Source organism: Falco rusticolus, chromosome 3, assembly GCF_015220075.1.
Source record: "Falco rusticolus isolate bFalRus1 chromosome 3, bFalRus1.pri, whole genome shotgun sequence".
Classification (NCBI taxonomy): Eukaryota; Metazoa; Chordata; class Aves; order Falconiformes; family Falconidae; genus Falco; species Falco rusticolus.
The window spans coordinates 13,142,129-13,155,200 of NC_051189.1; the positions used below are offsets into that span (position 1 = coordinate 13,142,129).

General features: G+C 63.7%; 1 protein-coding gene across 1 annotated transcript in view; it reads left to right on the plus strand.

Moving 5' to 3' along the window:
- The window catches only part of BOP1 (BOP1 ribosomal biogenesis factor), a 69,783-nt gene that overhangs the window by 56,207 nt on the left and 504 nt on the right, over positions 1-13,072 (plus strand). Inside the window, exons 4-15 of the mRNA XM_037380904.1 lie at positions 6,395-6,549; positions 6,813-6,930; positions 7,015-7,116; positions 7,486-7,698; positions 8,254-8,415; positions 8,798-8,878; positions 9,341-9,410; positions 10,430-10,562; positions 11,663-11,843; positions 11,968-12,256; positions 12,409-12,493; positions 12,945-13,052. Coding sequence (XP_037236801.1) covers positions 6,395-6,549; positions 6,813-6,930; positions 7,015-7,116; positions 7,486-7,698; positions 8,254-8,415; positions 8,798-8,878; positions 9,341-9,410; positions 10,430-10,562; positions 11,663-11,843; positions 11,968-12,256; positions 12,409-12,493; positions 12,945-13,052 — 1,697 coding nt within the window. The remainder of the gene's footprint in view (positions 1-6,394; positions 6,550-6,812; positions 6,931-7,014; positions 7,117-7,485; positions 7,699-8,253; positions 8,416-8,797; positions 8,879-9,340; positions 9,411-10,429; positions 10,563-11,662; positions 11,844-11,967; positions 12,257-12,408; positions 12,494-12,944; positions 13,053-13,072) is intronic.

Consider the following 13,072-nt stretch of genomic DNA (forward strand, 5'->3'; position numbering starts at 1 on the left):
GCCTGTCCCATAACCATGCTGGCTCTGCTGAGCCTGCAGAAGCTGGCACCTGCTGGCAGGGTCGACTTTGCAACCTGCCCCAAACTACCCCCTGCTCCCCTTCCTGTGCCAGCTCACCTCACGCAGCAAGCTCGAGCAGATTCCTTGGAGGACAGAGGGCCTGGGGGGTCAGTCAGGGGTCCCCAGTGGCTGCCACTTCAGCGGGGCCGTCCTGGCTGGCTGTGCCCAAACGTGGGACCAAAGGAAATTTTCTGTGCTCCGCAGGTGAGCTTAGAGGCTCGTGGCAATGGGACCCAGCTCTGGCTTTGCTCCGCAAGGCTCTCCGCTCGGTGGCAGCCCCAGGGCCACTGGAATTCATAGCGTAGATTGTGGACCTGGAGCCACAGAGGTGCTGCAAGGCTGCTCTGTAGCTTGCTGGCCCTTGCTGCAGTGGCAGAGGGCAGACAGGGAGGTTCGGCCCTGGTGAAGGCCATCAGCCTCCTCCTCTGGGGCCAGGCATGTGGGAATCCCCACAGCATCCTGGGCCACAGAGCTGCCCCTAAGATGTGGGGACCCAGGATGGGTCCAGGGAACCTGTGGACCTCCTAGCACTGGAGCAGGCTGTGCCTGAGCTGGCAGGGAGTTGCTTCAGCTCCAGGCTGCCTTGTCCCAGCTCCATAACCTCGTCCCCTTCAGCTGTACACTCTGTCTTTGTGCAGGGAGAGCAGCAGCACCCACAGAAAGCCCACCCGTGCCCGGGCACATCCCCCTGCCCGGCAGAGCTCCTGCCGCCCGGGACCCTCAGGGCAGCATCACCCCCTGGCAGGGTGGCTGCAGACCCACAGCCTGGGGGTTGGTGGGGCTCAGGGCTGCTCTCCCCTTGCCAGCAGGAGGGACACCGGCTGCTCTTGGGGAGGGGGGGACTGGCAGTCCCCAACAGCGGCAGCTCCAGCCCTGCCTGCATGCAGCCCCAGGGGAGCCAGGTGAGACCCCCCCCTGCTCTGCTGGTACAGCTGCCTCATGGCCTTCGAGTGCACTGCGTTGGTGTGGTGTGCTGATAAGCAGTGGTTTAACTTGGCCAGAAACGGGAATTGCCATTTGCTGTGGAGTCTCGGGTTTCCCCTCCGTGTCGGCGGTGGTGGTGGTGCACGGTGTGTGCCCCCCCCACCCCCTCCCCGAGCACACTCCCAAGCAGGAGCTCCACACAGGGTGTTGTCACTCCGAGCCGGTGTTTTGCACCTTTGCAGTGCGCTACCACAGTTCATCAGCAGCCTCGGCAGCTTCTGAAATCTAAGCCACTGTCATCTCCTTCCACAGTGCTGGGCGCTCACCATGTGTGCTTTGGAAAACCAGGCTCCTGTAGGCATCTGCTTTCGTTTAGCTCCGCTAATGATCTTGCTTTTCTCTAGCACCTTCTATCCAAGTGCAATCCCTGGGCGCTTTTCTTGCGCTGTCCTTCCTGGTGAGAAGCACATCCATCTGCCTGTGGCTCAGCTCCTCCGGCTCGGGGCGGGATGGAGAGTGGTCCTGTGTGCAGGTGAAGCTCAGCCCCGGGTCAGGACGTTAGCACCACACCTGGCACTGGCTCGGAAAGCCCCAGTCTTAAATAAGCAGAGATTTTTGGCACTGGAGATTGCAGCATCCCGACCCCTGGCCCTGTGGCTGTCCTGGCTTCCCAGAGAGCTTCCATGATGTCCCGCTTTGGGCATTGTCTTCCAGGCCCTGGCGAGCCTGGTGTCAGAGCCTTCTCCCAGGGAGGCTGTGGAGCCAAGGCCGAGGAGTCTGAAATTCCCGGCTGCGGTCCACCCCCTGCCACAGCTTTATTATCTGGAAGCTTGGCCTGGCTGCCTGCAATGACGCCATGGCTCTGCTGCAGAGGAGGTGCTGCCTGCAGCAGCTGCCTGCCTTGCCCCCCTTCCTTTGTGGTCCCTTTTAAATCTGCCTCCCCCGTCTTCAGGAGCTGCCCCCTCCCCAGTTAACAGCCCTGCAGAGCGTGGGGCGCTTGGGGTGGCTTTCCTGCAGACAACCTGATTCCGGGCTCTGTGGAGCTTCCTTCCCTGCAGAGTGTGCCTGGTGTTCGTGCCCTCGAGGACCCTGCTCCTATGGGAAGTGTTGCTGGGGGTGCAGAGCCCTCCCCAGCGCTGCTGGAGTCTGGACTGTGCTCACCCCGGGGAGCATCCGAAACGCCCTTGTGCCATGGTGCTGGGATCCCCAGCGCCCCACCGGCACCCGGGCACGCCGCTGCGGTCCCTGGGATGGGGGGGTGGGAGGGCCGAGCTTGCCCCGTCCCCTTTCTCCTCCACGTGGACCGGATATTTTCAAGAGAAGAATCTTTCCTACGAGGCTCTCCAGCTGCCAGGAATGTGCGTCTAGGAATGCCCAGGACCCATCCAAGAACAACTTCCAGACGTGAGGCTGAGTGACGGCAGTCCCTCGCGCCGGGGCTCCAGACTCCCCCGCGCTCGCTCGGAGGACGCGGCTCATGTGTTAACGGCACGGGAGGCAGCCCAGCTGCCCGAGTGGGTGGGTGGGAGTCGAGGGGAGGCACACGGGGCTACTGCGCTGCTTCGACACTCTGAAGAAGCTCAAGTCTGGGAGGAATTTGCTCCTTCCTCCACACTGTGGGGCTGCGGAGGGAACATGGGTCCCACCGCTGTGGATTAGCCCCCTGGGGGAAGCCACAGCCCGGCCATCCTCCCGCCCTGGCCCCAGACATGCATGTCCCTCTACGGGATTTTGTCGGGGCTGAGATCCCCATCCTGACCTACGGAGCGGCACCATCAGTGCTCGGGGTTTGCTTCCTGCCCTGGAGCCACCAGGGCTGGGGACACCCAGTCGGGCCTCCCAGTGTCCTCTCCCAGCGGTCACTGGGGTGTCTGTGCCAGGCACGTAAGTGCAGGGACAGGAGCAGTGCGTGGGGCACGCTGCTGGCGCCGAGGCCGTCCCTGCGTGGGGGCACCTCCCGTTTCGGGGTGCGGGCTGGGGCGGCCGGGGTGCGCTCCCACGTGGCCAGCACGGGACCCTGGGGCTCTCGTTTGAGGGGAAAATGTTCCAGGCCTGCTGGGATCCTGCCTGTGCTCCTGGCAAGAGCTTTGCCCAGGGATTCCTGCGTCAAGTCCGCAGCTCCTGGCGGAGCTGAGCTGGCCTTCGGGAAGAGACGCCCAGTCTGGGCTTCCAGGCTCCAGGCAAGGCAGCGCTCCCTGTGCAGCAGCCCGGGGTGTTAAAAATACTTGTTTGTCTCTGCGCCGACTGTGTCCCTGCAGCTGAAGGCTGCGGCCACCCCTGCTCAGCCGCGCCGCGGTGGGAGCGGCCCCCCTGCTCACGTCTCTCCCCACGTGAGTGGAGCCTGTGTTTATCAGAGAGCATCACATGGGGAGAAAGGGCAGAGGGAGCAAAGCTGCTCCGATCTGTGGGCCGCAGAGCCCAGAGAAATAGTTCGTGTCGCTGTCCCCGTGTCATCACCCAGGTACCCATCCAGCCGATCCCCTAGTGTCCTCTCGCTCTGTGGCCCACCGCCGTCACTGTGTCCGCAGAGGTGAAGCAGAGTGGCTCCAGCATTGCTGCCTGGCCAGGACTGCTGCGTCCTCTCCCCTGCTTCTCCCCAGAGGCTCCGTGGCCCTGCCGGGACAGGTGCTTATGCTACAGATGTGGCGGGGCACAGCTGGGCGGGTGGCCGTGCACCTCTGCTGGGCCAGCATGCCTCATGCCACCTGGGTGCTGACAGCAAGCGTCAGCTGTCACCGAGCCTGTCACCGGTCCCTTGGCCTTTGCAGGCCCCCAAGGGGCTGCTGTGAGCTTGAGAAGTGGCAGGTTGGCCAGAGCAGTCCCCGTGCCTGTGGGGACTCCTGCCTCGACACCACAGCCCCTCAGGGAGCCAGCGTCTGCTGCCCCATCGCAGAAGTCTCCTTCCCAGGTGAGGCAGCAGCTCCAGCCCCGACAGCCCCGGCGGCGGCAGGCGGCTGCCTGGCCAAGAGCTGGCACCACCACCTGGAGCTGCAACACCGCACGGGAGAGCTGCGGGCATCGGGCATCTCACCAGCATTTCCTGGGCTGTGCCGGGGCACCCAAGGGGTGGGTGGCTGGAGAACAGCCTGTGCCAGGCTCCCAGAGCTCCTTGGATAACAGCCTGGCTTCCTGGATAATGGCTTGGCGGCTGCCAGCCACGGGGTGAGGCTTCCGGAGATGTCTGTCTGTCTGTCTGTCTGTCTGTCTGTCTGCCTGCACGAGCCCCAGTGGGGCAGCTGCGGAGGGCAGCACCCGGCGGGGCTCCGCCTGCAGGTGCAGGGGCTCTGCCGGGTCGGTCGCAGGTGGTCCAAGGAGCCCCCCCGGGTCTCGGCTGTGCCCCAGTAGCCTCCAGCCAAGCGCAGCAAGTGGCTTCCCAAGACCGGGCTGGCCCTTGCTGATGTGGAGGGGAAAATTCCTGCCCAGATCCCTGTGGGGGCTGCGCACATCCTGCGCTGACTCTGTTCAGAGAGTGATGGATGGGTCCAACACGGACCCTGGGGCTCCTGCCGGCTGTGCCTTCCCGAGGCTCCCAGTGCCTTTCTGTGGGAGGCTCCGTGGTGTTTGCAAGTGTTTATGGGGACCAGATGGTGCCGCGGGGCGAGGGTGACCCCTGACTGCGGGGTGTACGGGGCACAGGTCACCTTCACACCTTTATCCCCTGTGGCCGTAACTGGGGACGGGGTCTCTGCGTTCTGCAGCACGAGGGCAGCTGGGGGAGGCCAGAGGGCCCTTGCCCCAGGCTCCTGCCTGACCCCACCAGCCCCGAGGTGCAGGATGCAGCCGGGGTGGGTGAGCAGCAGGGGCTGGCACTGGGGGCTGGCACTGGGGGCCAGGCAGGACCACCTGCCCGGTGCTGACCCCCACCAGCAGGCTGCATCCTGCCCTCGTGTATAGGTGCAGGGGCTCCATCCCCAGGGCATGCCATGGGCTTGCTGCCAATGGCGGTGAGCCTGGAGGTCTGCCTTGCTGGGGCTGCCTCGCTGGTTTGGAGAATTTGCCTTGTCCGCAGGCACTGCTGCTGGGCAGTGGGCTAAGCGGGAGAAGTTTCGCTGCTGGCTTTGAATCTCCCTTTGCCAAACGTGTCCTTGCTCCCGTCCAGGGAGGGTGCGGAATGAAACACCCCCAGCTGTGTCCTGGCATCGGGCCCCCCAGTCGGTGCTCGGTGCCTGGGTGAGCTCTTTGGGTGGGCTCTCCGTCCTCACCACTCCCCTCTGAGCCCTGTGCGGGTCCTGCCAGGGAGCTGGAGCCGGTGGGTGTCCGGAGCCCCTGCTGGGGCTGGTTCCTGCCCCCAGCCTCTCGTAAAGGGAAGCGGAGCTGCTTCAGCACTTCCCCCATCTCCCCCAGCACCCCCCAGACCACAGCAGGTCAGGGACAGCCCATCTCCGCAGCGTGTCCCCATGCAAGCTGCTGATGGGGCCAGGGCAGCCGTCCCTCGTGCCACCCGCCGGCACTGGGGCCAGGCGATGCGGAGCCTGCCGGCATTTCCAAAACTTGCCCATAGTGCCGGCTGGCCCAGTCTGCCACGATGCCAAGGGCTGCCTTTGTCCCAGAGCCTTGGGACCCCTGGCCACACACAGAGGCCACGGAGCCATGGGGAGGGACGAAGCCACCGGTGCACTGCGGGCAGCTGCCTGCGGCCAGGCCGGGCAGCCAGGAAAGGCAGCGGCTGGCCGGGTGCGCGTGCAGGGGGAGCAGGCCTGGCAGCTGGCGATCGGAAAATGTGAGGCGCACTCCTGCCTGCGGAATGGACGCAGGAATGTGCTCAGCCGTGGCGCTGCTGACCGCCCGCAGCCCCCTGCCCGCGCACGCCGGCAGGCAGCTGAAGCCTGGCCGCAGCCAGCGCCACGCTCCGCCGTTCCCGTCCATCAAACCCTTAAAAGGTTTTTAAAAACTTTCCTGCTGCTGTAAATGAGCCCAGGCGCTGCTCACCTTGACTGCTTGCATCCTCTGCCCCCAGCACAGAGGAGGGGGGTGCACATCCCCTAACGAAGCCCACGCACGGCGCTGGCATTGGAGGTCGGACCTTGCTGAGCCCCCTGCAGCTTTGGGGTCACTGCCCTGGTGCAGCCCCCCTCCAGCGCCGTGCCACCCCGGCGGGGTGTGGGTGCCAGAGCAGTGCCGTGCAGCAGTGAGAGCATTGGCAGCCCGCAGCCGGGGTCTGCTTCACTCCCACGGGGTTTGGGGCATCCCTCGCTACAAGCCGTGGGCAGAGCACCTGCCTGGGCACTGTTACAGCTTTTCGGTGCCTGCAAGTGGGCAAGAAAGGGGCAGCGGCGTTCAGCCAGTACCTGGGGGAGGGAGTGGGGTGGGTGGGCATCACATGGCTTTCCTGCCCTCCCTCCTTTTTTAACCACCCCAGTTTGGAATGGTGTCCCCTCCCTTCACACCACTCCCCTCCACTCCCCTCCAGGACATTCGCAACACAGTGGGCAACATCCCCATGGAGTGGTACCAGGACTTCCCACACATCGGCTACAACCTGGAGGGCAAGAAGATCTACAAGCCCATCCGGAACAAGGATGAGCTGGACATGTTCCTGGAGAAGATGGAGAACCCTGACTACTGGTGAGCGTGTCAGGGAAGACCACATTGGTGCATGGCGTGATGTGCTTACCGCGTGGAGTGTGTGGTGTCCACACATGTGTGCACCGGGGCTTGAAGTGCCCCAATTCCCCAGAGGCCAGGACTGGAGAACACAGACTGGACACCTCGAGGTCCCCCGGTGTGACTCTGGGCACATGGCTTTGGGAGCCCAGGGCTTCATGGTAGTCCCCCGCTACGGGACAGACGCCGCAATCCAGCCCTAACCCTTTCTCCGTTCCCTGCAGGCGAACGGTCCAGGACAAGGTGACGGGTGCAGACATAAAGCTGACAGATGAGCAGGTGGACTTGGTGCATCGGCTCCAGAAAGGGCAGTTTGGGGATGTCCACTTCAATCCCTACGAGGTAGGCTGATGGCACACCCTCTGCGCTTGCTCTGAGCCCTGGGTTGTCCCAGGATGGGGCCAACATGGATCTGTGTCTCCCCAGCCTGCCGTTGACTTCTTCACCCACGAAGTCATGATCCACCCGGTGACAAATCGCCCAGCGGACAAGCGGAGCTTCATCCCCTCCCTCATCGAGAAGGAGAAGGTGAGAGGTCTGACTGTACCTTGGGTGAGCTGGGAGCACAGAGCCGAGCTCTGCCTGTGATGGCAGCCCCCTCGCAGGCCGCAGCCCTGAACGCTGATGAGCGTGGCTGCTCTCCTGTCTGGTGGTCCCTCCTGTCCCTGCCATGTCTCACCCAGCCCCACTCACCCAGATTGTTCCTGCTGCTGCAGTTCATGTCTTCATCTAAACCTGTGCCAAGTTCTCTGGTCCCGCGCAGCCCCACTGGGCTCCCAGGGCTGCAGAGCTGTGCCCAGAGACGTTCATTTCCATCCTCACATCCCACACCTCCTCCTCCTCCCCAAGCCTGAGGAGTCCTGTGGCTCCTGGGGTTGACCTCTCCCTGCCCCACAGGTCTCCAAGCTAGTCCACGCCATCAAGATGGGCTGGATCAAGCCCCGTAAACCCAAAGACGACACACCTACATACTACGACCTCTGGGCCCATGAGGATCCCAACTCCATCCTGGGCCGCCACAAGATGCACGTCCCAGCTCCCAAGATGAAGCTGCCTGGGCACGAGGAGTCCTACAACCCCCCACCCGAGTACCTGCTCAGCGAGGAGGAGGTACGGGGGGGGCCGTGGGTGACTAGAAGCCACAGGGGAAAGCACTGGGTGCAGGGGGAGCTCAGCTGGGACCAGAGAGGGCTGTGCTGGGGAGGGCAGCAAGGGGAAGGGCTGCGCCTCGGAGGGGAACCCTGGAGACCACATCATGTGGAGATGAGACCCCGCAAGGGAACTGAAAGCAAAGGTTCTTCCACCCCTTGAATGAAAAGAGCAGTGGGGGAAGCTCCCAGGGCGCAGCGTGTCCCTGTGACAGCAAGGCGCAGCCTCCAAGCTAAACTACTGCGGGGTCTCCTGGTGCATGCAGCGGCACGTTCAGCCCAGGGGACTGGGGGAAAAAAAGCAGGCGGTGAACCCCCAGCAGGCTGAGGAGGGCTTGCTTGGAGGCAGGCAGTGGGTGCTGGGGCAAAGGGGGTAAACGCCATGCCGGCTGGTGGGCAGGCGGCCCCAGGATGGTTCTTGCTTGGCGCAGGGGGATGTGCCGGGGCTGGGGCAGCAGCACCTCGCCATCCAGGGGTCCTGCTGGCCCTGCTGACCCCAGTCCCCTCCACCCCGCAGAAGCTGGCCTGGGAGCAGCAGGAGCCGGCCGAGCGGAAGCTGAACTTCGTGCCACAGCAGTACCGGTGCCTGCGGGCAGTGCCTGCCTACTCCCGCTTCATCCACGAGCGCTTCGAGCGCTGCCTGGACCTCTACCTCTGCCCGCGCCAGAGGAAAATGCGGGTGAGGGCTTCTCCTACCCCATCATCTGGATGCCCTGGGCATGTTTCTGAGTGGCCCCTGCTCAAGCCTATGTATGCCCTGATGCCACGCAGCTGGTCAGGGGACCGCGATGCTCTGGGGCACAAACTGCTGCTCCTCATGACCTCTTGCCCCTCCTCACCTACCCACAGCACCAGTCCCAGCTCCCTGCAGAGCTCCTGAGCTGTGACAGGGGCCGTGCCCACGCTTGCAAAAGTGCTGTCCTATGATCCCCCTCTGGCTCTGAGCCACGCACCTGGGCTTCCCAGCTGGAGCCTGCCCTGGTACGCCTGGCACCAGCACCGGCCAAGTGCCAGGGGGCCGAGGTGCCGCCTGAGTGTGTCTCACCGCCTGCCTCTCACAGGTCAACGTGGACCCAGAGGATCTGATCCCCAAGCTGCCGAAGCCGCGGGACCTGCAGCCCTTCCCAACCACCCAGGCCCTGGTGAGTGGGTGCGCAGAGCCGGGGGGGGGTGGTGTGCATGCCCGTGGCAGTGGGCTGTGCCCAAGCCGCTCCGGGTGAGACCAGGCATGCCCACGCACCCATAAGGGCTGTTCTGGCCACAGCTGCTGCCTGCTTGCCCCCAAGGGAGAGGAGCTGCCTTGCAGCCCCCACTGGGCAGAGCCGGGCAGCAGCAGGGTCCTGCCTGTGGCGGGTGAGGCAGGGCTGGGATCAGCGCCATTGCAGATGAGCAGAGCGGGGGACCTGCCCCAGGAAAAGAGCAGGGGCCCCGGGTCTGCTCATGCAGGGCGGCTGGTGGCGCGCAGACCTGCTTTCCCCTAGACACAGGTGACCCCCAGGCCCCCCTCTCCCTCGGTGAGGAGCCCGGGGCAGGGCCGGGAGGTCCCCACAGAGGAGCCACTGGGCTGCATGGGGCCCTCACCCACTTCTCGTCTCCCTCCCCAGGTCTACCGTGGGCACACCAGCCTGGTGCGATGCCTCAGCATCTCTCCCAGCGGGCAGTGGCTGGTATCAGGTAAGGAAGGATTCACTCCCCAGCCATGCCGGGTGCCACCAGCCCAGCCCCAGCCCCAAGCCAGTGGCAGTCGGGGCAGCCGGGCTTCCTCGTATGGAAGCCAGGGCTCCTGCGCGCTGCCGGGCACCGGGGAGCCTGCCAGCCCCTTCCATCGGGGCACGGCTTTTGGAGGGAGCCCAGGCAAGGAGCATCCCTGGGAGTCCCGCAGCAGCCCGAGCCAGCGGCATGCCCCCCCCCCCCGGCCCCGACACAGGGTGTTTTTCCAGCCGCTCTTGGGACCCCACCCAGGAGCCTGCGTCCCTCCCGCTCAGGAGTGGAGAAAGTGAGGCTGGAGGAGCGAACGGCAGAGCCCTGCGTGGCCGGCCGGAGGCTGGAGATTGAGAGCAGATGGCAGTTTAACAGCCCACAAAGGCACATGTGCTTTTTATAGCGCTGGAGTTTCCAGGCTGCCAGCTCCCGGTGGCCGCGGTGTCGGTCGGTTGCACAACGTGGAATTCCTGGCCCCGGGCTGGGAAAGTGGCTGAGATCAGGCGTTAAAAATAACTACCTGCTCCCGCCGTGCCTGCTTGCGGAAAAGCCTGCCCAAGGAGCTGCCTGCCTGCATCTTGCAGCTCGACGGGGCCGTGCAATGCGGTGCCGTGCCGAGCTGAGCCAGGCGTGCTGCCAGCACAGCAGCTGCGCTGGGAGCCGTGCACGTCAGGAGGGGACCATGGGCAGAGACGCGGTGCTGGAGGGAGCGGGGTAGGGGCTGTTCTCTCAGCAGCAGTCCCTGGTCACGTCTCGCCTTTGTGGTGCTGGAGCTGCTGTCGCGCAGAGAAGCTGCTGGGGAATCAAGGGCACTGGGGCACTGCTGCGTTCCTCTTGCTGCTCCCAGTGCTCCTCCGCAGAGGCTGTGGGGCTCAGGGCTGCTCTCCCCTCTGGCTTGGTGCCATGCCCTGGAGCCCGGTGCTGCTGAGCTAAGCTGTGGCAGCCCCTGGCCCAGCATGCCCAGCCCTGGCCCACCCTGCCCTGTCCCGCAGGCTCCGATGACTGCACGGTGCGGTTCTGGGAGGTGTGCACGGCTCGCTGCATGAAGACCCTGCCTGTGGGTGGTGTGGTGAAGAGCGTTGCCTGGAACCCCAACCCCACCATCTGCCTGGTGGCCGTCTGCGTGTGAGTGTCCCGGCATGGCCTTCTCCACCCTCCAGCTGGGAGCTCCCAGAGCTGGAAGCGGTTGCAGGATTTCCTCTCCCAAAGCCCGTCCAGCCTCCCAGGATCACCTCGTGGTAAACTCGTGGCAGCCTCCAGCAGCGAGGGTGGCCACACTGCAGTGTGCAAAGCCACCTCTGCTTGCTGTGACCCTGCCTCCTGCTTCGTTTGGTGGCCCTCATCATCCTGTGAAAGAGCCAGTCAGTCCCCACCATCCTCCTTGGGGCATTTGGGCTAAGGCAGAGCTCCACCATGTTCTCTCTTTGCTGGCCTGCAGAAGGGCCAGGCTGTCAGCAGAGTCCCACGTGTCCCTCCCTGTGGCCCTGGCTCAGCGCTGGGGCCACCCTTCTCACTCTGCAGCTGCCTGATAGGAGGCTGTGGGCAGGTGGGGTCGGTCTCTTCTCCCAAGTAACAAGAAACAAAACAAGGAAAACAACCTCCAGTTGCACCAGGGGAGGTTTAGATTGGATATTTGTAGAGGAATGAAGCTGGGTTAATTAGCATTGATAATATACAACTGTGGGCTGGCCTCAGGGGCGGTGGGTTGGCCGATATAGATAAGGTGCAGCTGTGGCTGGTTAAGTGAAGTGGGTGAGAGCCAATGAAGGGAGAGCAGCTAAGGAAGAAGTGGAGAGAGGAAGGAGAAGAGAGAAAACACTTGTTGTGGATGAGGTCAGACTAGAAGGCAGCAGAGAGACTGGCATGAAGAGTATGCTGGTGTGAGATGGTAAAGGATCTTGTTGCAGCTGGCTAGTTTGGAGAGTGCTGTGACAGATACTGGGAAAAATGCCTTCACTGGAAGGGTGATCAAGCATTGGAACAGGCTGCCCATGGACATGGTGGTGTCACCATCCCTGGAGGTGTTCAAAAAATGGTGGAGATGTGGTGCTTAGGGACATGGTTTAGCATTGGGCTTGGCAGTGCTGGGTTAATGGTTGGACTTAATGTTCTTAAAGGTCTTTTCCAACCAAAATGCTTCAATGATCCCATGGTGGTACAGGGCCTGCGGAGGGGTTGCCTCTCCTCAGCGGTGCCCTGATCCATCTGCTCGCCCCACGCTACAGGGAGCAGTCGGTGCTGCTGGTGAACCCTTGCCTCGGGGACAAGCTGCTCTATGGGGCCACTGACCAGCTGCTTGAGTCCTATGTGGCACCGGAGGAGGAGCGGGTCCAGCCCATCCAGTGGGTGACAGCCACTGTGGAGGAGCACAGAAAAGGCATCCGGCTGGTTGTGAAGCACAGCAAGGTAGGGATGAGGAGGCCCTGCGGGAGCCAGGTTGGCTGGATGGGGGGGCTGCTCCCTGGGGAGGTGTGGGGCAGTCCCACTGATGGGTCTGACCTGTGGCTGTCCCCCTCCCTGCTCTCCACAGGCCGTGAAGCAGGTGACCTGGCATGGCAAAGGCGACTACTTTGCCAGTGTCGTGTCTGACAACAGCAACATGCAAGTGCTGATTCACCAGACCAGCAAGCGCTGGAGCCAGAACCCCTTCCGTAAGAGCAAGGGGCTGGTGCAGTGCGTGCTCTTTCACCCCATCCGGCCCTACTTCTTCGTGGCCACCCAGCGCTACGTCCGCATCTACAATCTCCTCAAGCAGGAGCTCACCAAGAAGCTGATGACTAACTGCAAGTGGGTGTCCAGCATGGCCATTCACCCTGGAGGTACGTGGCCTGTGCGCTCCCCAGGAGCTGCCAGGTCTTGTAAGCTGGTATGGAGTGTGGTGCTCCACTGGGGTGCAGGCAGGGCTCTGGGTGCTGGCAGGTCACTGTGGGGTTCGCTGGCAACCCCGCAAAGACCCTGTTCTCTCTCACAGGTGACAACATCATCTGCGGCAGCTACGACAGCAAGCTGGCCTGGTTCGATCTGGACCTCTCCACCAGACCCTACCAGCTGCTACGGTGAGCCCCCGAGCCTTGGCCAGTCTCTGCCTGTTCCCCATTAACCTGCCGGCAGCCCCCCTAAACCCCATGGGGCATCTTCCCAGAGTTGTTCCTTCTCCTGGGAGCTGGCAGCAGGATGGAGCCTGCCAGGGCCGTGCCAGGAGCAGCCATCTCCCAGCATGTTGGTGGCTCACACTCTCGTGTGCTGGGGTGGGGGTGACCACAGCTCTCCTGGGGCTTACGGTGGGGCAAAGCCCCTAGGGCAGTAGGTGCTGGGCTGATCTGAGCTGCCCACAGCGGGTCCCAGTCTGTCCCAGTTGCCCTCTCCCATCCCATGCACGCGGTCATTCATGGCAGAGCTTGGGGTCCATAAAGCCTGGCCATGTGCAAAGCCAGGCACCCTGGCCAAGCGTCAGGACAGGGGCAGAGCACCCCCCACCCCCTGGCATCATGCACACTGCCTTTGCAGGCACCACAAGAAAGCGCTGCGGGCTGTGGCCTTCCACAAGCACTACCCGCTCTTCGCCTCGGGCTCGGACGATGGAACCGTCATAGTTTGCCACGGGATGGTCTACAAGTAGGTAGCAGGGGGGGAAG